General features: G+C 45.1%; 2 protein-coding genes across 6 annotated transcripts; one reads left to right on the top strand and one right to left on the bottom strand.

The window, feature by feature from the left end:
- Positions 1-395: 395 nt before the first annotated feature.
- LOC100273798 (uncharacterized) lies at positions 396-4,096 on the top strand. Of its 5 annotated transcripts, none has more exons than XR_004851756.1 (6): positions 396-713; positions 957-1,161; positions 1,406-1,607; positions 1,712-1,905; positions 2,729-3,366; positions 3,454-4,096. XR_004851756.1 is itself a non-coding variant. In NM_001148200.1 (5 exons), exons 2-3 carry the CDS (start codon positions 1,082-1,084, stop codon positions 1,605-1,607), a joined length of 282 nt encoding a protein of 93 aa, NP_001141672.1. In that variant the 5' UTR covers positions 536-713; positions 900-1,081; the 3' UTR covers positions 1,712-1,905; positions 2,729-3,292. The 5 variants fall into 5 exon arrangements, 2 of the variants coding, with proteins under 2 accessions (NP_001347379.1, NP_001141672.1); XR_004851757.1 differs by having other exon boundaries at positions 2,729-2,877; XR_004851758.1 differs by having other exon boundaries at positions 536-713; positions 900-1,161.
- A 6,056-nt stretch (positions 4,097-10,152) lies between these two features.
- On the bottom strand, positions 10,153-12,492 carry LOC100276685 (uncharacterized). Its single transcript, NM_001150412.2, has 3 exons — positions 12,316-12,492; positions 11,092-12,022; positions 10,153-10,603 (listed from the first exon to the last, which is right to left on the bottom strand). Exons 2-3 carry the CDS (start codon positions 11,982-11,984, stop codon positions 10,435-10,437), a joined length of 1,062 nt encoding a protein of 353 aa, NP_001143884.2. The 5' UTR covers positions 11,985-12,022; positions 12,316-12,492; the 3' UTR covers positions 10,153-10,434.
- Between the last annotated feature and the right edge of the window lie 12,989 nt (positions 12,493-25,481).

Raw genomic sequence — 25,481 nt, forward strand, 5'->3', positions numbered from 1 at the left:
TGAGGTAAGCTGAGATGTACATTCATGTTTTTTAAGAATTTTTTATAACTTTTTTAGTAGGTTTGCACGGAGTTTGCACCAAAACTTGGTTTGCATTCGATATGTCCCCTATTAAATATGTGTCTTAAATAAATGTATCAATAGTTTTTTTAGGAAAGACTATTCTCTATCAATTATACATTCGTATTAAAGAATACAAAATAATCGATTTATCCATATCTACGAAATATATTTTCTAAAACTATCTAAGTCGTATATATATAACAATTAACTATGTAAATAAAAATAATTTCATATGACATATGATAACCAAATTTCAACCGATTTGGAAATATCTATTTCACATTAGTATTCAACGGTATTTGTATTTATATCAAATAAAAACAATAAATAGTGGTACCTAAATTCATATCTCTACAACTATTAAGACCTAAATGTAGACTGCCCCCGCCTAATCCCACCCGCCGCTCTGCCTCCCCCGCGGCGAATCCCGCCCGCGCCTCCCCCGCCATAGAACCCGCCTCCAACCGTGAATCGCCCGCCGTGCCTTCACCCGCCGCTCCTCCATCTCCTCCTCCTCGTCGTCGCCGCCGCCGCGCTGCGGGGGGCGCCGTTGGCGGACGCCGGCGCGGACACCTGCAAGGCGTGGTTGGTGCAGTCCATCCCCACGGACATGCCGCACCTGAGCCGCATCCCCGGGGTCCTATCCACGGGTTCGTCTCTCTCTCTCTCTCTCTCTCTCTCTCTCTCTCTCTCTCTCTCTCTCTCTCTCTCTCGTCTATGGGGGTTTGCCAGTTTGGGGAATGGGGAGTAGGCGCAGGCGCCGCGTATGCTGAATTGGTGATACATAGCTGGTGATGGTGGTAGTGGGTTTGTGAAATTACTAATGCTTCTTGCAGCCGTCACTACGTATATCCATCCATTGGGCTGCTGATTTCTGTGGGTCCTGACCTCAGGAGATGTGCTCCAGTGGCTCTCGGGGAATGCAACGAAGAGTCTGGACATCCTTGCGCAGTACTGGCAGTTCTTGCCCCAGCCGAACAATCCGAAATCGGGGGACTACGGGTTCTCCAAGAGTGACATGAGGAGATTCGGGGCCGACGAGGGCCGCCGGGTTTACAAGGCACTGGAAAATGCTGCAGACCGTAAGATCAAAATCAGGCAAGTATCGAGTATCATACTTGAACTGTCAGTTTCTATAACGTTGGTGATTATTACTTAAACCATAGGATGATTGGAATTGGAACATTGACATGTAGTTATCGGCCAACAGAAAAAACTGGTGTCACAATTGAATCACAAAGAAGTGATAAAGCAAACAAGCAAAACATTTGTAAATAACTAAACAGTGTGTCCATGTAGAGAGATTTTGTTTCTCTATTGACAAGCTGTGGTATCATTTCAGGATTGTCCAGCACTCTGGATTTGCTCCTGATTTTGACCAAGAGAGCGCAGATCTGGCTGCAGGAAGACCAAATGTTGAGAACGCAACTGTTCTTTTCGAGGACTGGTGGGGATCTGGTGTTGTGCACGCAAAGGTCTGGATATCAGATAAGAAGGATGTGTATATAGGTTCCGCAAACAACGACTGGAAATCCCTTACTTAGGTATATCCGACAAAAAAAACAGGCTCTGCTAAATTTGCAGTATGGTGTTGAGAAAAAAAATAATTTGGTAAACCTGTGTGGCACTACTTTTACATGCATTGCAGGTCAAGGAGCTTGGGATTTATTTTGCTGGTTGCCCACAGATAGCAAAAACTGTGGAGGTCTATTTTCAAAACCTGTGGACGCTTTCAACCCTCAACTCAACTTTTTACACCAAACAAGCCTGGGATACGCAGTGGCAAGTTTCTAGAAAGGTTCCATGCTGGTCTCATTTCCTACAGCCCAAAGAAAGATGCAGGTTTGCATCTCCCTCTGCAGGTCACAGCGATCTACTACTTAGTGCACAAATTTGAAGGGGAAAAATGGCTGGTACATAGATGGCAATAAATTATGTACAATCTAAGCACACAAATTTGAAGGAAAAAAATGGCTGGTACATAGATGGGAAATAAATTATGTACAATCTATCCATTAACCTATATTGTCTGCATTTATCTTAGTGCTGAATCTGATCCATCTTCGATTCTGAAAATGCTCGGTACATATGATCCTTTATACCTTTGTCACTCATCTTTATAATGATTCAGTGGCTGCTAATCTCTATCTCTACAACTATTAAGACCCAAATGTAGACTGCCCCCGCCTGCGAACGAATCCCACCCGCCGCTCTGCCTCCCCCGCGGCGAATCCCGCCCGCGCCTCCCCCGCCATAGAACCCGCCTCCAACCGCGAATCACCCGCCGTGCCTTCACCCGCCGCTCCTCCCTTAGGACAATCCTTCGGAGAAGGATATTAACCAGGGGATGCTTGCTATATTTAATGTTGACCCCTCTATAACAAACAAGGGAAATTTGGATCCATACCATTAAAAGATCACCACTTTGGATCCATACCATTACTATCTCACTTACATGTGGGTCCACATGAGTCAATGACATGTGGGGTCCATGGTATATATCTAAAGTTTGGATCTTTTAATGGTATAGATCCAATTGTTCCAACAAACAATGATATCCATTAGATATTTAGCGAATATGGTGACATAAAAGAGGTATCTATGCTCTTACATTTACTACCAACTACATTCTAACTAGAACTATAATGTCTTAAATTAATTGCAGATTCATGATGCACCGCAAAAGGGCCATCACAAAATTATAGAATTTTATGATGTCAGAGCAGCCGAAGGTGCAGCTCGTGCTTTAAACAGGAGTGATCTTGCTGGCAAGAAAATAAAACTAGAGACTGGCCGTCTGAGTGGTGCTAGACGGTATGTCATTGAAATGTGAATATTGCTGTTCATTCTCATATTTCATCAGCAATACTTCCTTTATTACTTTCGTTCACTCCGTATTTAACTGTTGATCATTTGATCACAGCTTTAGTGAACCTTAGGTCATTTTTGGCAAGTTGAACGATTCTTGCATAGGCATCACTGGTATATAGTAGCATCACTTATTCTATATGATGGTACCTGTGGATAGGATGCACATTAGTTATGTGCCTGGGTTTTTTGTTTTCTTTTCTCAAGCGGAAAATCTCTTCCTGGAGCTGTAAACATTGCACTATTTTTATTTTGTCATGCATAGATAGTTACTTAATCTCTGTTTGTTTAGTTCTGTGTGTGGGCTCTCATGTCCTAAACAAAACATTTATTCTTTTATATTGTAGTCCTAATTCTTTGTATACATTTAGGTGTGTTGGTAGATACTTGTATGTTAGTTATTTAGTTATTGTAGCCCTTCATTGCCTTCATTGGGTATGGTGTTTATTTTTTTCATCTTTATTGTATGTCATGTACTCATGTCTATGGATGTATTTCCTGACGTGAGGATTATTCTTCAAGGTTCATCTAATATAGTAGCAATGACATCTTGTGGACGTGAAAATGGGAGTATGCATGGTTTGCATTCTGGACTTCTCACATCAATGAGCCCGTTCAGAGAGGCTTCATTTCTGGGTCTATCATCTACCCTACCACAGAGCCTGTCCTCTCCCATTGGAATTGCTTCTGCTGCAACTCATAGTAACCAGGCTCCCCTTGGTGAGCTCAGCCACTCTCTTAGTCGGATGAATAGGCATGTGAATTATGGTTTTCAAGGCTTGGGTGCTATTCATCCCCATTCTCTTCCTGATGTTCACAATGGAGCAAATAATGGCACCCCTTACAATCTGAACACCATCACACCTATTGGTGTCAATAAGAACTCAAGAACAGCTGAAGCAGTTGACAGCAGACATCTTCATAAAGTGGGTTCTGGCAATCTCAATGGGCACTCATTTGATCGTGCCGGTGAAGGAGTTGTAAAGTGGTGGTGATGAACACATAATTCACACAGGTGAGATAGTCAAATGATGAATATATGCACCCTGGAAGGCTGCTACTAATTACACATTCCTTGAACCTTCCTGTAAAAGCTTAGTATGAAAGATGTAAGCTTTATTTGAAGGCAAGAACGCATGGAGACTTTTTTTCCTGGCGGAGTATAGACATGTGCTCCTCTTTCGTCTGGACGCTCTTGCGCCGTTCCTGCATGGCCTTGAAGCAACTATTCCCCATATCAGCATCGGTGCCGCTCTTCCATTCTTCGCGTCAGTGCCTGGCTGCTTGCTCCCTCCTCCTCTATCCTTGGGGTGTGGCGGCGGCGGCTCCAGATCCCTCGGGCGTCGCTACAGATGACTCCTCTCCAGTGTAGCGCGAGAGCGGGATTCGGCTGACCTGGATAGCGGCCACGTCCTCCACCAGCGCTTCGTAGTGTCGCCGCACCTCCTCCTCCGTCCGCGTCGAGCGAGGATCACGAATTCACGAGATCTGCTCGGATGATAGAAAGGAGGGGCGGAGGGTTTGCTACCTGGAGTAATCGAGCTTGGGTGTAGACTTCTTCTCGACGCCAAGGACAACGGTGTTCGTGCCGCGGACGGCCTCAAGAGCGTACTCCACCTAGAAGATGTGGCCGCCATTGGCTGTGGGGCCGCCATGCCTCCAGTGGCGCTGCCCGACAAGGAGGCTGGGTATTTGAGGGATTATCGCCGAAGCATCATGACTCCCGACGAAGCAGGGGTTGCGACTAGCGCGCTGGACGTTGCTGGGGGCCGCCTGATGCTGGCGGTGGCTGCTGCCTGGGGCAGCGGCAGAGCTCATGATCGTCGAGACCTTTGATACCAGATTGGTAGGAACCACGTTCTCTATACCGACGATATGTTTCCGTTGCAACGCACGGGCATCCACCTAGTCTATATATAAATCTGATCTAATCTGATATGAATCAATCACCAATTCCCTATGTCCATCCACCGCGTCCTCTGAGGTATATATGTAATACTAAAAGAATACACAACTTGAACACACAACCTTATATTTTAGTAATATAAATTTAACTAACTAAATAAAAATATCAATATACATGATATTAAAATATATACTAATAAAAAATACTCACTCCGTCTCGAAATATAGTTTGTTTTGGACTAAACATATATTCATTAATCAACTTACGACTATAGTTTATATGTATGTTTATATTTATTATCATTTATTTGAATGTGGATGAAAAATGGCTAAAAAGAAATATATTTTATAATGAATGAATTAATTTTAAACTACCATTTAATTTACTCAAACCTAAACCATTTGAATTGATACGTGATACGTATGTAGTTAGGTGGCGTTTGGTTCATGAAATGTAACGTAAATGGTAATGGTAACGATTCACGCTCGAATACCGGCAGTAACAAATTTGAATAAGGTGATATCCATTTGTAATGTGGTATCGATTATGGTTGGACTTAAACAAACATGATTTAACGTTATCCGTTATTCATTACGTTACCAATATGTGAACCAAACGGCGCCTTAGTTGTACCTTGTTCCGACTCTCGTCCAAACTACAAACAAGTTGTTAGAGCATCTCCAACATTGGCCTAATTCGGTGGCCTTTCTTGAAATATATATGACTTCACTCATAAAAAACAGCTTCAATAGTATCTTATTTTACAATATTTTATGAAAAAAATATAGGACACGCCATGAAGTGACCTAAATATAGCACACCTAACATTAGTGACAATTCTGGTTTCTATTTATATTTTAACATTTTCTTTTCTAACAATGAAATTTACTTCCTAAAATACATGATTTAGGGTTTTTTTGTTGAAGCTCAATTTGTTTTTATTGCCCTAAACACTTTAAATTGTGTGGTATTTTAATCTTTGGTGCACTATTTTGAGGCACTTTATTAGAGATGTTCTAAGGCAGAGGGACTATAGGCTAAGATTGAGTACCCTATTAAAAATACTATAAACTAAAATTATTAAAACAAACTTTACTTATTATGAAAAGCATTAAAGCAATTACCAATACTAGTTCTCTCTAGGAAAGTCACTGAACAATTATAGTAGCTTTATATTAATCGAAGCATGCCACTTAGTACGAGATATCAAACAGATGTAATTGTTACTAGTTACAATCCACGCAAGAATACTGCAAGGAGGTGGATGTAATTGTAAGAGTATGTGTAGTCACTAAACCATGCGGGGCAAGAATCGACTCGATTGCTTGTCGGTAAGTTATGTTCTTATAGATATGAATCTAAGCTAGTAGGTTCACGAGCTAATTGTCATCACATGCTAAATCCACGATAAAGTGTTGTGAAAACCCCAGTAAATATTTACTACAAGAAGCCAAAATTTTAATAGAGTTGCTCTTCATGATTGTAGCCGACAACAATCAAGCCTCTCAATATTCTTTCGTTGTCTCTAAGACATATAGGTTGTGAACTAGCAAGAGTAATAAGAACCCTATTGAAGCTAGATGCATTAACTCAATACAAATCATTAGAGATCACTTTCGAACTCACTTAACTCACTTTAGAGGTATTAATGTTACTAGAGATGTGTGGGAGATGTTTTCGTAGGCTCACATGTTTACCATGTTAAGAAGGTAAGGTATTTTCTTCAAAGTTAAATAAGCTCTATTTATATATCTCAAGAGGCAAGGAGCCATTGACCCTTTACTATAGAAAAGTCACGGGCCATGGACCATGTGACACCATCCATCGGACTATGTCATATGGGTCTGATGTCCTCTAAGCTTGGCACGTGGTTGAAATCTACCATTGTCGCTCCAACGATAAACACTCTTATCGAGTCTGACTAATATAATGTCCATATATTACAACTAAACATAAATTATTTGATAAAATGCTAGTTCATAATGTGTCTTAATCAACACTTCAACTTCTTCGGGTATCAATTGCATTAATACAATTGTAATGCAAGTATAAGAGATAAAATATAAGCGTACCTGATTAGATACTTAGGTAAGAACTTATCTTATTTATTAGGAGAAGAGATAAGGCTTATCTTATCTGATTGTTACGTGAGATAAGATTTATCTTATCTGGTTGCTAGGCGAGAAGTGTGAGAGAGAACAGATTTACACATCTATATATTTCGTGTGTAACACACGATACAGATCATTGTCGAAACTAGTCTAAAAGTAGAAATGTTGTTAGTTGACGGGCATGCGACCAAAGTTTAAAGCGGTTCAATGCCCACGTAAGGAGAGGGTAGACCATCCCACTAGAGGAGCCCTAATTCCCCTATTACATCTCCTATCTTATTTTTATTTTCAAACTTTACTCCGCAAATAGTATTAAATAGTGTCATTTACACATTATCGTATCCCTTATTTTAGACGATCCACCAAAGATAATCCAAAGCGTTTGAAAGTTTTTGGGTAGGCAGTAGAAGTGGCTGAAGGCACCTAGTAGAAGTCAGCCATCCCGACAGAGATGGAGGGATAGCGCAGGCGACGAGTGAGAATGCAGGTGATAGGTCGCTGACATTTTGTTCAGAGTGAAAAAATTACCCTTTTCACTCGTAGCTTTTATTATTCACACGTTGAAGTGGATATTTTGGGGTTGTTAGCCAGTGGGGAACCACTGGTCGTGTACGTTAAGGCTTCCTTTGAAACGTGGTATTATTTTTCGCCTTCTGTATTTTTACTTTGAAAACGAATTTATTCTTGTAAATTTCTTGTATGATAAATTAGTGTGTTTCAAAAAGGACATAATGAAAGACCGGGCAGGAAAATAATGAATGCACCCTGTATGATCGAGGGCGAGGCCAAGGATGTTTGCGGGATTTCGTGAGGTCGGTGAGTGCGGTAGAGCCGACGAGCAGTCTGATCCGGAGTGTGGCTGTGGGAGTCGGCCACGTGGCAGACGAAGCCCTGCCCATTAGAGCAGTACAGTATGACCTACGGAAGTTTCAAGTGTGGCGGCCGTTTTTTAGGGGCGTTCGTTTTTTAGAGGGAGAAGATTAAGGGCTTTAATAGTTAAAGCCTAACTCCTTTTGTTGCCTCAATTGGGCCTCGTATTTGGTCTTTTAATAGGCCCATTGTTTGTTCTAGCCTTTCCAAATGGTTTTGTTTGGTTTCATGGCATGTACCCGGCTCTATGAATGTGACGAATACTCCGGTAACCTGTAAGGGTAGGGCTGTATCGTTTGTACAGTGAAATTTAAATTAAATGGAGGTATATCAAATAAGATGGATAAGCTGCTGAAGACAGCAGAGCATATGAAATAGTTCTCTAGCCCTGAGATTAAAAAAAACAGTAGTCCCTGTTCTTAATCTCTGTTTTTGGTAGGAAGGAGAAAAAAACGCCTTATAAAAGTTTTACATACCGACTTGGCAGATGTTCTTTTTTATTTTTTTATATCTCATGCAAAGTGCCGTCAATCAGATTCTAGTATTTTAAATGTATATGCTTAGTACAAAAAAATATATTTGGATAGTTTTCAAACAAATCTACATTTTTTATAGTTTAATTAGCCATCTTGAACAAAGTCTAATTTACCTAGTCGCAGCTAACGTAGCATGACACAAGCTAAGGGTCTATTTGGTTCAGCTATAGATTCCTGAAATCTGATTCTAGCTGCAAGCTGTGAGAAAGCTAGCGCGAGCCGACGATATTTGCGAGAAAGCTAACATACGTTTGGTTTAAACAATTTTCAATTGTATATTCTGTAAAGAGTATGATTAGCTTGATAATATAGTCGACAGAAATCTAGAAAATCCAGGCTACGAGGCAATTCTGAATTGAACTTGAAGAATGCATAGATTTTTAAGAATCCAGTATATTGTTGTACCAGTTTGGTTGAGAATCTAGATTTTTTTTTTTTTTTGACAGAAGACCTGGTTCAGAAAGCTGAACAAGACACATCCTAAATCGTTTTGAGAACTGTAAATGGGACGATTCTAACAGTTTGAGGAGAATAAGCATCCGATTTTGTACGTGAAAGGGACAAATCGGATTACCGTGATTGTCGAGAGATGTTAAAATAATTCGAGGAGCGTAGATATCCGATTTTTTTTCTATTTATTAAACGAAGTGAGTCGGGTTAGTTACGTTTGCTCATCCAGGATCCGACTCGAAACACCGCGGCGCCAAATTCGTTCCGTTTCATTCATGTCCGGGCGGCTAAAAAGGTCCAGTTCCGAAATCGCCTTGGGCAGGAAACGGCCGTGTCCGCATCGCCAAGGATATACCTGGTGGCCCTGGCGTCCAAACAAAAGACGCAGACGCAGGGACGCTGCTCCGTCGCAGGCCGCAGCATCCATAAAAGAAAGCTATGACACCTATCAGAGCATGGGGGGCTCTGAATTCAATGCGAGGCCGCGCCTGCCGCCTGCTGCTTGCGGCTTGCCGAATGCAGGGCCTGGCTGTGGCTGGCTCTCGTCAGCACTCAATATGCAGAGGCCATTTGTAGAAGAAACACGGGCGCGATCGAGGGTCCTGGGCTTGGAAGATGAGAATGACTGAATGAGATCCATCCATCCACCTGAGATCGGGATCTACCATGGATTTCAGCAACACGCGCCACGCACCTGGCCTCTTTGCTTCAGCGAGAGATCCGGCCTTATTTTAGCTTATTTTATATATAAAGAATAAGCGGTACTTATTTTAGCTTGTTTTGGATTACGAATATTCGTAATTTTTTAAATATAAATCTAGTTAAAGATTTGTGGAGGAGTGAGTCTCTGTACTCAGAGCTTATAGGATGGATTCAGTGACGACAAGGGCTGCAACTCTTTATGTTTTTATTTACTGTGCGGAGTCATTCAGTTGGTCTCGAGTGGAAATCAAGTGCCCTCAAAACCACCATGCATGGGATCATTGCATGTGCTCTCTCTGTATGTCCCTTTCAGTTCACTCCAGGTCGGCTGGCTGCACAGAGGGAAAAAAAGATCAAAAGAGCAACGGAAATGACTCAAAGCAGCTCGATGTCATTATCTCGGAGACGCTAGCCGCTAGGGGGGTGTGGCATGGCAATGCGATGCGCACACACGGATAGAGACAGTCACTGCTGCTACGAGTAGGAAGAAAGCGAGAAGAAAAGCGAGCTAGGAAAGGAATGATGGGGGGCGCACCACTGGCCGGCCAGCCGGCAGCCTTTGGATCAAAACTACAGTGGCAGGCTCAGGCACACAGGCGAGGCCGACGAGGCATCCTCTCTCTCTCCCTCTCTTTCTGATAAAAAAAACCCCGCAGATCTCTGCGGATTACCAGGACTAGCGAGTAGCGACAATGCCCCACCCACCATGAGCAGAGCAGCAGAGCACAGCGCCGTTTCTTCTCGGCTCCTCCGTCACGTACAGTTTGCTGCACCGAAGGAACAGACTGACGGCGGCGACGTGCACCGGTGGGTTGGGTGAGTGAACGATCGGCTACGATCGCCTGCCCCGTTGGCGTTGCCGTGCAAGGAGAAGTGGGGAGAGAGGGGGGAACGCCCGCGGTGCGCCGGCCGGCCGGCCGGGTGGAGATCACGTCGCGACCACCATGCCGGCCATGAAGATGTCGTCGTCGTGGAAGGAGGAGGAGGAGGAGCAGGAGGACAGCGGGGACGCGCCGCTCGTGCTGTTCTCGGCTTCCTCTTCCTCCAGCTGCATCTCCTGGTCCCGGCAGTCGGCGCTGCAGAATGCCTTCTCGCCGCTGCAACACCACGCAACCAAGATTGGTGAGAATGTGGACGAATTATACGATGGCGAGTGTTCAGTTCAGCTGGATGGAATGGAAGGGCCTGTGCTCTGCTAACGGACGGTTCAGTTTTCGTTTGTGCTGGATTGGTGGGTCGGAACGATTATTGTTTCTCTAATTTATATAAACTTTGATTAACTGGAACAATTTCGGGTGCAATCCGACGTAATCGAACAAGGCCTTACTCAGCTTGGAACCGCCTCTAATAAAAAAATTGATGGTATTTGGTAATGATGCAGCATGTTGTCTAGCTCGATTTTAACATTTTTTTTCATTCTCCGAAAAAAAACTAGCATTGCTGTCAGCTGAACACTGCATGAATCAGTTTGGTGCGCAGTTCTACTTCACTCGGATCAACGTCTCATTCTGATAAAGCCAGTATCTCTTCTCTGAAACCCTTCCCCCCGTCAGGTCAGGTCAGATTAGATTAGATAATGGCATACCGGTAGATGTAAATGTCGTTGCCGTCGAGCTTCTTGTTGCAGGCGAAGCAGGAGCTGAGGAAACCATCGGCCTCCGCGGCGCACTTGACCACGAAGTAGCGCCCGGCGGCGGCTCCATCCTCCGATTCCACGGCGGCGGCCTCGTCGTCGCTGGCCCCGGCCGTGTGGGGCTCCAGGATGCAGTCGCCGAAGATGTGCGTCGTCTTGGGGTTGGGGCCACGCGCGATGACGCGGGTGTAGTCCTCCGACTGCTCGATCTCGCTCGCGGAGACCGAGCCCACGAAGCGCCGGGACGCTGGCACTGGCAGCGAGCCCGGGCCCGGGAGCTTACCGAAGTCGAACGAGTTGCGCTTGGCGTTGCCGTTGCTGACGAGGTACGCGCCGGTGTCCGACCTAGTGGCCTCCTCAGGACCAGACTTCAGATCCCCGCGGCGGAACTGGAACCTGCTGCACGGCACCGACATGGCGGTGGCGGCGGCGGCGGCCGCGGTGTCCGGCGCGGGGCAGGACATCGTCTTGCCGAGCTCCGGCTGCGAGTGTCCTCCTCCGCCGCCGCCGCATTCCTTGGGCGGGGAGCTGTGCTGCCTGACGAGCCGCAGGCGCGGGCTGAGCAGGCAGTTGGCGGCAGCGGTGTCGGCGGCGAGGGCGTCGACTAGTCCCGGCGCGCCCCAGGCCCTCCTCGGCGACCGGAGCAGCAGCGCCTTGGGGTCTAGCGGCGACGTCGGGCTCCTCGACGACTCCGCGTCCGGCGCGCGCTTGGCGGCGAATCCGACGAAGAGGCGCGGCACGGCGAAGAGCGCGGCTCCGGAGCCGTCGGCGCGGGGCCGGGCGTCCCCGCCCCCGGCGGAGCCGGACGAGTCCGCGGCCCGGTCGGGCACAGTCCTCCGCAGCATCGCCGGCCTGCCCGCACGCCTTGCACGGGCGCAATGTCCTGAAGCCGGGGGGTCGGGGGGTCAAGGAAAAAAGGTCAGATCCATCGCCATCCCGCGAACCCACACGACGTCCTCGCTTCTCGACGCCCGCCCGTTCTAGCAAGGCGTCGCGTGTGGAGCAAGAGGAAAGGAGGACGGCGCATGCGTCGAACGAACAGCGGGTTCGTGCAGCACGTCGGCAAAAGAAAAAAAAGGCAACAAAAGGGGAGAACGAAGCGAACAGGGCAGAACAACGCGACGAGCCCGACGAGCACCCCCGGCGGCCCGGCACACCACCTCACCCACCCCGTACCTTTTTTCTTCTTCTTCTCGCTTTCGCCTTTGGCTGGCTGGCTACCCCCTCTTCCTCCTCGTCTGTGTGTCTGACTCCCTCTCACGCACCGCGCAATGGCATTGTGCGAGAGAGGAGAGGAGACGGGAGGAAGCGGAGGGAAGAGAGCCCGTGCTGAGGTGAAGAGGGAGGAGGGAGGAGAGCGAGGGAACACAGTTGCAGTGAAATCACACTGGCCTATAGATGGCCAAAAAGCACGAGGCACGTGAGCCCGGCACGAAGCCCGTTTTTTGGGCCCGGTCCGAGCCTGGCACGGTAGAATAAGCGGGCGGACTTGGACAGGAAACTAGGCACGGCGGGCTAGCCCGGCACGGCCCGTTTACCTCTAAGCCCGTTATTTTTACACTAAAACGTGCTTACCGGTCCGTTTAGCCCGCTTTTCGGCCCGTTTTTTCGTGCTAAACGGGCCGGCCCGGCCCGTTTAGGCCCGCTGCGGGCCAAGCTTGGACATAAAATTAAGCCCGCTGGCTCAGCAGGCCCGGCCCGATTTTTGATCGGGCTTAACCGGGCCCGGCCCGGGCCGGACCGGGTGGCCCTTTTGGCCATCTCTACACTGACCTGCTCTACTTGTACGAATTGATACCCCTCGCCTCTGTCCCTTTGCATGCATAGAAATCAGAGACGCAGTCGCAGTGCAGAGAGAGAGAGAGCGGGCTATATGATAGAAAATCTCTCTCCACTCTATATTTATCTATATTTAGAGGTTTGTCAGGTCCTTTTATTGGTCCAGTAAAAGGCACTGTAAATGCTCCTCTAAATTGTAGGGGCCAAATTCACCCGTGTAGAGGACGTACGACAGTTCGCTATGCATTTGTGACTGGCTGTATGTACGCTCTGCGCTATTCGTGCCGATCTATTTCACCCGATTCTCGTGCCGATCTATTTCACCCGATTCTCCATAGGGTATGTTTGAATGTTTTGTAGTATGTACCGTATTTTAGTGTAGGGGCATACGAACCATCATTTTCCGTATGTCCGATAGAAAAAAAATTGTAGAATACAAAGTCTGGTTAATAGGTTGTGTAAAAAAATAAAAAAGCGTAATTTAGGCTACATAATCAAGGATGCAATATGTAGCATATTTTATTTTCGAGGCCTACAAACAATCTGTTTCTTTATGTCCGGTACGAAAATAACTGTAGAATACGAAATCTAGTATCACTGTCCACATATAGGACGGAATTTAGAGTGTACTGCTAGAGAAGGAAAATGTATAAAGAATGTAATCTTTTAGAGTGCGTTGTAAATGACAAAAAATATTTTTTTATGAGATGAAATTTAATATTTTAAATAGATTTGTATGAAATTTAATGGTAATCTTTTTTTACGTTATCAATCGGATTATTACAAATAAGATTAAAATTTTGCATACATCATTGTATACATTATTTTGTGGCATGTAATAAAAAAAAGTGGAAAAATCATTTGTATCCGTATCTGAATCAAATTCGAATTTTAAATCTATCATTCGAGAAAACCCATAAGAAATGCAATGTTTATCTTTTATGAATCTTCACAAGCTTAATGCTAAAAAAATACGATTTACATAGTAGATTCTATATCATATTATTTCACAATCAAAGAAAAAAAGACCAAACATTGGTATTCCATTAAGTGTTAGTTTTCATCCCTACGCGCCAAATCGTTTTTCTAAAGATAAAATTAGCCATTACTGTAGTTAATTAGTTTACTTTGGTTACCAACGATCTTAGCAGTAAAATTTTATTCACTTCAAATCGAATTGAGCAAATAGTTGGACAGAATTTCGAATCTGAGACCTCTGTTTTATATTCGTATCTGGAACTATCTATATCTCTATTTGTATGTAGATTAAAATACAATAAAAAAACTGATATCACCCACGCACCCACCACCCCTGGAATGCCATTCATTGGTGTCAGGGAAAGGAGGCAGATGTAACAATTTAATTGTGCTATTATGTACTGTACACTTAGAAATGCCACGTATGGTGCGGGCTCGATGGGACCAGCTCTTGCTGGGCCCCACGCCCTGCGACGCAATACTACCAACAAGTAGCAGTACCGTATAGCTTTACTTTCTTTGGCCTGTCATTTCAGCTACATTATTGATTGCGTGTCTCTCAAGAAAGTAAAAAATAAACAATGTTTCCACCACATTATATATATATAGTTTATATATTAGAAGCTCTGCGTTTCTAATAACTAGAGCAAACCCATGTCGGACGGTGCAATCCGGTCGAGCCGAACTACATCCGGACGTCTATAAAACAGGACCCGGAGTGATAGGGTTCGGTTTTTTACGCTCCACCCCGATTCATTAGCGACACCGCGTGCGACGATGGTGGTTGCCCCAGAGCGTGCGCGGCGGTGGACCCCTAGTCGGTGCCCGCAACTTTATGACCTCGACGCGCGGTGGCGGAGGTTCCTCGATCCGGAGTAGTGGCGGCGGTTCCCAGGTCGGTAATGGCGGCTCCCCGATCCAGAGGGCGAGCGACAGCGGGGCCCTTATGCGGGCAAGCGGCGGCGGCCCCGAGGTCACGAGGAGGCGGCACTTCCAAGGCCGGCGAGCAAGCGACGCCCGTCGACGTGCGAGTAGCGACGGCGACGCATAAGGCGCGATGTTCGAGCGAGCGACGTCACGGAAGGTCCGAGATGCGCGCAGCGATGATCGTGCGTGACATCCTCTGATCCGGCGCCGTTTTCTTTTCGATTATTGTGTTTTATGCCTACCACATGTATTATTTACGCCAAAAACTGTACGGTTTTATGCTTAAACACGGAGTTCGTATATCAGTTTACTGCATGCACATTGGAAAGACAATTCCTTGATTTATGTTATTCGTAATTTGCGCGCATGCAATGAAACTCCCACGATTTTTGCCATAATTTTTGGATCTGTATAAAATAGAAACCGCATGCATGCGGCTGCCATGTTTTCGGATCTGTCATAAAAATAAGATAGTAAAAACAACCTACTAAAGCTATCAACCTCTCACATTGACTCGGTATTTATGCTTATAATTGAGAGATTTTATGCTCAAAACTTAAGGTTTTTACGCTCCACTCAGAGATGCGTCCACCAGTGAACAACATGCCAGATTTTTACGCAGTGTAACGAATTGCATAAATACCTACACTGTGTAGTATAATTTGTATAAGTATATATCATAAACTAGTTCTAATGTGTTTAGCTGCATGGCTGTTGGAGGGATCCTTTATTTACGAAAAAATAAAACATTAAATGCGATTTTTTTGTTTCTATGCATGCAATTCATTTCTTTTCATTGCATATTCTTTCCATCATAAAATCATGTGCATGCAGTTGGTAACAGATTTTACGCAGTATAACGAATTGCATAATTATTTACACAGTGTGGCATATTTAGTATCAGTATATATCATAAAATGGTCATTACGAGTCTAGCTGCATGGCTGTTGCAGCGATCCTAAATTTATGGAGAAAATAAAGCATTTAAAATAAAACTGTCACATATATCTTTCCTAAATTTACGCGCATGCAAGGGAACGTGTTTGACTAATGCATGCATTTTGCCATAATTTTTGGATCTGTATAACCGCATGCATGTGGCTGCCATGTTTTTCGGATCTGCCATAAAAATAGGATCGTAATAACAACCTACTAGAGCTATCAACCTCTCACATTTGATCGGTATTTACGCTTATAATTGAAGGATTTTATGCTCAAAACTTAAGGTTATTACGCTCCAACCCGGAGATGCGTCCACCAGTGAACAACATGCCAGTTTTTTTACGCAGTGTAACGAATTGCATAAATAGCTACACCATGTAGTATAATTTGTATCAATATATATCATAAACTAGATCTAATGTGTTTAGGTGTAGGACCGTTGGAGGGATCTTATATCTATGAAGGAAATAAAACATTAAATACGATTTTTTGTTTTTATGCGTGTAATTCATTTCCTTTCATTGCACATTATTTTCATCATAAATTTGTGTGCATGCAGCTGGTAACAGATTTTTACGCAGTATACCGAATTGCATAATTATCTACACAGGGTAGCATATTTAGTAGCAGTATATATTATAAAATGGTCCTTACGAGTCTAGTTGCATAGCAGTATATATATATATATATATATATATATATATATATATATATATATATATATATATATATATATATATATATATATATATATATATATATATATATATATATATGACCGTGTTATCGTGTAAAAACATTGTTTTATATGGTAGATACCATTTTTATAGATTATAGTTTGAAATAGTAGTTGAGACAGATGATCGAAGAAGAGAACTACTAGAGTCATGAGACAGCCTAACAATCTTGTGGAGCGGCAAAAGACAAAAGAATAATGGTTTTGTCACCATTTTTCTCGCGTAATAAAAGGAACCAAAATATGTGCTTCTCGTCTGTCACGGTACAAAAGGGAGAAATAAACAAGAGGACCTTATACACCTTACAGAAGTTTCAAGAGCCCAGGATAGGTTATTTCAAATATAATGTCAGGAGCCTCGCCCCGGCCGATGAATCTAGCCCATTTTTGCCTGCCCTGTACATTTGAGCACCCTGCGCATTAATTCGTTCCGTTCCGTTCAGTGCTCGTGTAACAGGATAGCCTGTATAAAAATAAAATTCTAGTCGTCGACAGGGACCCCCGTCGAGCGTTGAGAACTTGAGACGAGACACGGAAGGTCCTAATCTATCATCTTTTTTTTTTCCGGCCTCCAACCAGCGCGGAGGAGACTCTCACTCACAGTCACCGGCAGCCGACAGTTAAATGTGAGAAGCAGGATCTTCGGCGTCGCCGTTCCGTGAACCTGGACGCCTTTTGCCCCGACCCTCAGGGGGGCTTAACGGCACAAAAATTAAGTGCACGAGGACATGGTGCACGGACGCGTGCGTGCGTGTGTACGACCTGCCTGTCTGTCTGTCTCTATCCTCATCTCGTCCATCACCCCGATGGTCTCCATCGACTGAGCAAAACCAAACAAAAAAAAAAACACCACTCACGAAAGCGTTCAAAGCCCTCTCGATCGGCGTAATCACTGCCGCCACGCGCATGAGCGGTCCATGATGGATATAGCTAGATTGAATATTAATGAGCACCAAATTAAGGGACACCAATCAGCCGCCGTACGCACAGTAGGAGTGCCAAATAATAACAATACACGTCAAATACAACATCAACATGGTTGGTGTCTGCCCCTCTCCGATCTCCGTTCGTGCTTGCTTCTGCGGCTGCATCCAGCCATCTGCCCATCCACAATGATTGGACCTCTCTCTTTTTTTTTGGTGACACAAAAGAGAAATCATCGCCGTGCTCGGTTCAGATCCATCGCGCACGCTTTAACCTGCCGCTGTCGACGGGTCGGGGGCACTATTGCTGTTCCTACGAAAAGCATAAAGCCGTCGTTCTCCGAGTTGTATTCACTGGTGGTAAATGGTAAGTACTAGTATTAATTCAGCGTCCGTCCACCTTGCGATCTCCTCCTCTGCGTGTGCTTGATTGTGTGGGTGTGGGGTGGGCCACACATGTCCGGGACGGGTTCTTCCTGTGCGTCTCGTGACGACCTCTCTTTCTGAAAGCGCCCCCCTGCCCTGCCGCCCTGGCCATTGGAGGAGGACGAAGCGGAGCATCGTTCTCTCCCTCCCTCCCTATCTCTCTCTCTTGCGAATGGCGTGCAGTGCAGTGCAGTGCGACGCAAACCTCGGCCACCGGGTTCGTTCGGTTGCTCGATCCATCGGTGGATATGGATTGCCTCCTTCCTTCTGCTCGTTCGTGGCATCACTTCACGGCACTGTTGCATGGTCCACCACGTGGCACGTCCGTCCGCCTCCTGCACGCCACGCAAGTGGCGACAGTAGACGCATGCCCGGACAAAAAGTTTTGCGCAAGTTTTCAGGTGCCCAACGGCCAACGCACGCCACGCCCACCCTCCACGCTCTTCTACTACATGCTCACTCGCTCAGTACTCGGTACTGGATGCTTGGACGGTTAACTCCGTTACCTCTCGGATCCTCTGCGCCGGCCTCCTTGTACGGAATCCCTGTGCTATCATACCTTGGCACCTACCTTGCTCGTATTTTACGCTATCTTCAGCAACTTACCTATCTTCATCCTAATATTCGAACTATAATTTATAAACAGTAAAATATATAGTGAAAATAATGTTTTAGATAACTATACGTGTGAACTAATTGATACGGTCTCATAGTTCTCGTTTCTCCTTTTTGTGGTAGGACTCGGTGGTGGGGCGGTGGCGCACCCAGACCTAGACACCGTAGCAGCGGGGGTTATGATGCGTCCCAAATCATTCTCGTTCAAGCGGGAGCCACATATAGGACGACGGCACAGCCTAGTACAAGCACAGAAGATCCGGATCGGCTAGGGGCCATATATGCTTCCCCCAGGCCTAGATCTTCTGCAGCCGATTTTGCACGTCGGTTGGAGCGACTCCTTGGTGCATTGGTGGATATACTTTTTTTTTTCTGTACGAACGCAGTAGAATTTCCGTATATACATATATCTCTCGTTTTTATGAATGCATCTGCCCTCGATTTGCTCCGCGCTTTGCAACGATTGCGCTGATAGATCTTTGGTATCCTGAATCCTCGGTAGAGATGACATAGGGTAGTGCTAGTACGTCAGTCGATATATTCAGTGTGATCTCGACGTGGCAACCAACCATTCATGCAGCACATGATCTATATTAAGAAGAAGACAAGGAAAAGCTGAGACGGGCCGGGCCGGGCCGGGCCGTGCTCTCGAAATGAGCGGTCGAGGCCGTCCTTCTCCTTCCTGTCGTCTTCCGGAGACGGGCCGGGCCCAGGCGGCTGGGGACTCCCTACGCACGCGGATCGCGAGGTGCATCTGACGGCCTACCACGAAGATCCGCCTGCGATCGTACGGCCCGAGGGCGGCGGACGGGGAGCAGCGGGGCCCCACCGCACGTTAGCAGTTAGCACCCTCCTCTCCTCCAAACGACCCGGATGATCCCTCGTCTAATAAATGGATTACAACATACATTAGCATTAGTAGTAGAACCTATTAATATAATGTCCTGTCTGCATGCATTCCGACCGCCTCTACCTGCTGAAAGTATCCCGAGCATGCATGAAGATGCATGTGAATTAAAGTAAAGGCGTTTTCTTTACTGGTTTCGTAAATGTATGTGTTGGTCGTCGCTGGAGTACCTGAGATCACGTGCAGGCTTTAGTTCCCCGACAGTGTTAAATCTAGCTGTGGAGAGAATATAGCTGTGTAGAGAATTTGAGTATCATTATAATTACGTGTAGAGGAAGATATAGTTGTCTATGGGGCTAAAGATCTATAAAATGACGGATTACTAATATTGCGGTGACTCAACTGATTATATGTTTATATTGATTTTAAATGGTTTTTACTCAAACAAATTGTATAGAAGCTAGCTGAAAAGCTGAGTGTTTAGTAGTCCGCAGCAGCTTTTGATGGCCAAAAGCTGCGAAAAGCCGAAACAAACAGGGGCTTAGGCGATGCATGCATGCAGAGCAGATGGAGGCAATCAGGGACGAACACAGGAAGCACGCAGTGCGCTTCAGGCTTCAGGCTTCAGCCGGGTATAGTAATAAAAGCTAAGGATCTTTCACGTGCTAGTTATTAGTGCCAATGTACCCAGCCATTTCTGCCCATCTCGTCATTTGAAGCATTCTTTCGACACAAGCCGCAGCTTAGAGGGTGTTTGAGAGTGAAGTTTTTTCACAGTTTTGGAAGAATACTGTAGTATTCTCAAATACTGCAGTATTATATACAGAATGGTGTTTGGCAAGCTAGCTAAAATCTCTGTTTTCAAAACTGAAGTATTGCAAATACTATAGTTGTTTTAAGGCATTCTAAACTTAGCTCTGGACCTCAGTTTTCAAAACTGCGGTATTGTAAACTGCGGTATTGTCATAACTAAAGTATACTGTAGTATTTCAAAAACTGTGGTTTTCAAAAACTTTGTTCCCAAACAGGGCCTTAAACTAAAGTGTGTTTGGTTCACAAAATATAATGATTCAGACAAAATATGTTGAATAAGTAGACAATTTCTAGATTAAATTTCGAATATAAATCATGACCAAATCAGAAGAACTGAAGTAAAAAGTCAAATCAGATGATGCGTACTGATTAGACATACTAATAGATGGCGCGCGCCGGAATCAGCAGGGTCGACGAAGTCGAAGCAACGAAATCAGCAGGGTCGGCGAGGTCAGAAGATCACGAGCAGTCGCGTGAGGACGCTTCCCAAAAACCTTATTCGCCCTCTCCCGGTGCATGATCTAGAAGGCGAAAGGTTCCGGAGACCTGCTCTCCTGATCGCAGATGCACGTCTGTGGTTGGGATGAAGAGAACTGAAAGGTGAAAGGGAATTAGGCTCACACCTATTTCTTAATTGATTTTGGTGGTTGAATTGCCCAACACAAATAATTGGACTAACTAGTTTGCTCTAGTCTATAAGTTCTACAGGTGCCAAATATTCACAATAAGTCAATTAAAAGACCAAGGATGAGTTCAAACAAAGAGAGCAAGGGATAACCGAAGTGTGCCCTGGTCTGGCGCACCGGACTGTCCGGTGCACCACCGGACAATGTCCGGTGCACCAGGGGACTCCAAGCTGAACTCTTCACCTTTGGGAATTTCCAGAGGCGCCCCACTATAATTCACCGGACTGTCCGGTGCCCCAGGGAAGAGCGACTCTGAACTCGCCAGCTTCGGGAATCCGCTCCGCTAAAATTCACCGGACTGTCCGGTGAGTCACCGGACAGTATCCGGGGCACACCGGACTGTCCGGTGTGACAGCGGAGCAACGGCTACTTCGCGCACAACGGTCGACTGCAACACATTAAATGCGCGCCTGCGCGCGCAGAGGAGCAGAGCACGCGCGGGTGGCACACCGGACAGCCTACAGGGCCTGTCCGGTGCGCCACCGGACAGCCAGGCGGGCCCACAAGACAGAGCTCCAACGGTCGGAACCCTTCGGCCAGGTGACGTGGCTGGCGCACCGCATCGGACACTGTCCGGTGCGCCATGCGACAGATAGTCTTCCAACGGCAACTTTTGGTGGTTGGGGTTATAAATACCCCCAACCATCCCACATTCAAGACATCCAAGTTTCTACACTTCTACACCTTACAAGAGCTATAGCATTCATTACAAGACACACCAAAGAGATCAAATCCTCTCCCAACTCTACACAAAGCTTTAGTGATTAAAGAGAGTGATTGTTGTGTTCATTTGAGCTCTTGCACTTGGATTGCTTCTTTTTCTCATTCTTTCTTGCGATCATCTCAATTGTAATCAAGGCAAGAGACACCAATTGTGTGGTGGTCCTTGCGGGGAAGTTTGGTTCCCGGTTGATTGAGAAGAGAAGCTCACTCGGTCCGAGGGACCGTTTGAGAGAGGGAAAAGGTTGAAAGAGACCCGGTCTTAGTGACCACCTCAACGGGGAGTAGGTTTAAGAGAACCGAACCTCGATAAAACAAATCCTTGTGTCTCACTTCTTTATTCGCTTGCGATTTGTTTTTACGCCCTCTCTCGGACTCGCATTATATTTCTAACGCTAACCCCGCTTGTAGTTGTGATTAATTTTGTAAATTTCAGTTTCGCCCTATTCACCCCCCTCTAGGCGACTTTCAATTGGTATCAGAGCCCGGTGCTTCATTAAGAGCCTAACCGCTCAAAGTGATGTCGGGAGATCACGCCAAGAAGGAGATGGAGACCGGCGACAAGCCCACTACAAGCCACGGGAAAACTTCATCGGAAGAGTCCCGCAACAAGGGGAAGGGAAAGGAGAAGAAATCCTCTTCCCACAAATCACATCGGAGTGGCGACAAGAAAAAAAGATGAGGAAGGTGGTCTACTACGAGACCGACACTTCATCACCTTCCACCTCCGGCTCCGACGCGCCGTCTGTAACTTCTAAGCGCCATGAGCGCAAGAAGTTTAGTAAGATCCCCTACGCTATCCCCGCATTCCTAAACATACACCTTTACTTTCCGTCCCATTAGGCAAACCACCAACATTTGATGGTGAAGATTATGCTAGGTGGAGTGATATGATGCGATATCACCTAACCTCACTCCACAAAAGTATATGGGATGTTGTTGAGTTTGGTGTACAGGTACCATCCGTAGGGGATGAGGATTATGATGAGGACGAAGTAGCCCAAATCGTGCACTTCAACTCCCAAGCCACAACTATACTCCTCGCTTCTCTAAGTCGAGAGGAGTATAATAAGGTGCAAGGGTTGAAGAGTGCTAAGGAGATTTGGGACGTGCTAAAGACCGCTCACGAAGGAGACGAGGTGACCAAGATCACCAAGCGGGAAACGATCGAGGGAGAGCTCGGTCGCTTCTGTCTTCTCCAAGGAGAGGAGCCACAAGATATGTACAATCGGCTCAAAACTTTGGTGAACCAAGTGTGTAACCTCGGGAGCAAAAAATGGGATGACCACGAAGTGGTTAAGGTTATTCTTAGATCACTTGTTTTCCTTAACCCTACTCAAGTTCAATTGATTCGTGGCAATCCTAGATATACACTAATGACTCCCAAGGAAGTAATCGGGAATTTTGTGAGCTTTGAATTGATGATCAAAGGCTCAAAGAAGATCAACAAGCTTGATGGCCCTTCCACGTCCGAAGCACAACCGGTCGCATTCAAGGCGACGGAGGAGAAGAAGGAGGAAACTACATCAAGTAGACAACCAATCGACGCCTCAAAGCTCGACAATGAGGAGATGGCGCTCATCATCAAGAGCTTCCGCCAAATCCTCAAGCAAAGGAGGGGGAAGGATTACAAACCCCGCTCCAAGAAAGTGTGCTACAAATGTGGTAAGCCCGGTCATTTTATTGCAAAATGTCCATTATCTAGTGATAGTGACAGGGGCGACGACAAGAAGGGGAGAAAAAAAGGAGAAGAAGAAATACTACAAGAAGAAGGGCGGCGATGCCCATGTTTGCCGAGAGTGGGACTCCGACGAGAGCTCCACCGACTCCTCCTCCGACGAGGACGCCGCAAACATCGCCGTCACCAAGGGTCTTCTCTTCCCCAACGTCGGCCACAAGTGCCTCATGGCTAAGGACGACAAAAGGAAGAAGGTAAAATCAAGATCCTCCACTAAATATGAAACCTTTAGTGATGAGGGTAATGCTAGTGATGAGGAGGATAATTTGCGTACCCTTTTTGCCAACCTAAACATGCAACAAAAAGAGAAACTAAATGAATTAATTAGTGCTATTCATGAGAAGGATGATCTCTTGGACTCTCAAGGGGACTTCCTTATTAAAGAAAACAAGAAGCATGTTAAGGTTAAGAATGCTTATGCTCTAGAAGTAGAAAAATGTGAAAACTATCTAGTGAGCTAAGCACATGCCATGAATTAATTGCTAACCTTAGAAATGAAAATGCTAGTTTAAATACTAAGGTTGATTCAAATGTTTGTGATGCTTCAATTCCTAATCTTAGAAATGATAATATTGATTTGCTTGCTAAGATTGAAGAATTGAATATCTCTCTTGCTAGCCTTAGGATTGAAAATGAAAAATTACTCACTAAGGCTAAAGAATTAGATGTTTGCAAAGCTTCTATTTCCGATCTTAAAGATAACAATGACATTTTGCAAACCCTCTACATCTACCGTTGAGCATGTGTCTATTTATACTAGATGTAGAGATGTTGATATTGATGCTATTCATGATCACATGGCCTTAATTAAACAACAAAATGATCATATAGCAAAATTAGATGCTAAAATTGCCGAGCATGACTTAGAAAATGAAAAATTTAAATTTGCTAGAAGCATGCTTTATAGTGGGAGACGCCCCGGCGTCAAGGATGACATTGGCTTTCAAAAGGGAGAAAATGTCAAACTTAATGCTCCTCCTAAGAAATTGTCTAACTTTGTTAAGGGCAAGGCTCCCATGCCTCAGGATAACGAGGGTTACATTTTGTACCCTGCCGGTTATCTCGAGCATAAAATTAGGAGAATTCATTCTAGGAAGTCTCACTCTGGCCCTAATCATGCTTTCATGTATAAGGGTGAGACATCTAGCTCTAGGCAACCAACCCGTGCTAAGTTGCCTAAGAAGAAAACCCCTACTGCATCAAATGATCATAGCATTTAAAACCTTTGATGCTTCTTATGTTTTAACCAACAAATCCGGCAAGGTAGTTGCCAAGTTTGTTGGGGGCAAACACAAGGGTTCCAAGACTTGTGTTTGGGTACCCAAAGTTCTTGTTTCTAATGCTAAAGGAGCCAAAACCGTTTTGGTACCTAAAGTCAAGAAGTAAAATTATTTTATAGGTTTATGCATCCGGGGGCTCAAGTTGGATCATCGACAGCGGGTGCACAAACCACATGACAGGGGAGAAAAAATGTTCTCCTCCTATGAGAAAAACCAAGATCCCCAACGAGCTATCACATTCGAGGATGGGAATCAAGGTTTGGTCAAAGGTTTGGGTAAAATTGCTATTTCACCTGACCATTCCATTTCCAATATTTTTCTTGTAGATTCTTTAGATTATAACTTGCTTTCCGCTTCTCAATTATGCAAAATGGGCTACAACTGTCTATTTACTGATGTAGGTGTCACTGTCTTTAGAAGAAGTGATGATTCAATAGCATTTAAGGGAGTGTTAGAGGGTCAGCTATACTTGGTAGATTTTGATAGAGCTGAACTCGACACTTGCTTAATTGCTAAGACTAACATGGGTTGGCTCTGGCACCGCCGACTAGCCCATGTTGGAATGAAGAATCTTCATAAGCTTCTAAAGGGAGAGCACATTTTAGGATTAACAAATGTTCATTTTGAGAAAGACAGGTTCTGTAGCGCATGCCAAGCAGGGAAGCAAGTTGGTGTTCATCATCCACATAAGAACATCATGACGACTGACAGGCCACTGGAGCTCCTACACATGGACCTATTCGGCCCGATTGCTTACATAAGCATCGGCGGAAGAAAGTACTGTCTAGTTATTGTGGATGATTATTCTCACTTCACTTGGGTGTTCTTTTTGCAGGAAAAATCTCAAACCCAAGAGACTTTAAAGGGATTCTTGAGACGGGCTCAAAATGAGTTCGGCTTAAGGATCAAGAAAAATTAGAAGCGATAATGGG

This window comes from Zea mays, chromosome 8 (genome assembly GCF_902167145.1).
Source record: "Zea mays cultivar B73 chromosome 8, Zm-B73-REFERENCE-NAM-5.0, whole genome shotgun sequence".
Taxonomy (NCBI): Eukaryota; Viridiplantae; Streptophyta; class Magnoliopsida; order Poales; family Poaceae; genus Zea; species Zea mays.

Excerpts from the sequence above, each read along its gene's own strand:
- LOC100273798 (NM_001360450.1), top strand. The coding sequence starts at position 674 with ATGCCGCACCTGAGCCGCATCCCCGGGGTCCTATCCACGG. Across the intron at positions 714-956 it reads CCCCGGGGTCCTATCCACGG|GAGATGTGCTCCAGTGGCTC; the intron begins GTTCGTCTCTCT and ends TCCTGACCTCAG. Across the intron at positions 1,162-1,405 it reads GACCGTAAGATCAAAATCAG|GATTGTCCAGCACTCTGGAT; the intron begins GCAAGTATCGAG and ends GTATCATTTCAG.
- LOC100276685 (NM_001150412.2), bottom strand. The coding sequence starts at position 11,984 with ATGCTGCGGAGGACTGTGCCCGACCGGGCCGCGGACTCGTCCGGCTCC. Across the intron at positions 10,604-11,091 it reads AACGACATTTACATCTACCG|CGGCGAGAAGGCATTCTGCA; the intron begins GTATGCCATTAT and ends GTGGTGTTGCAG.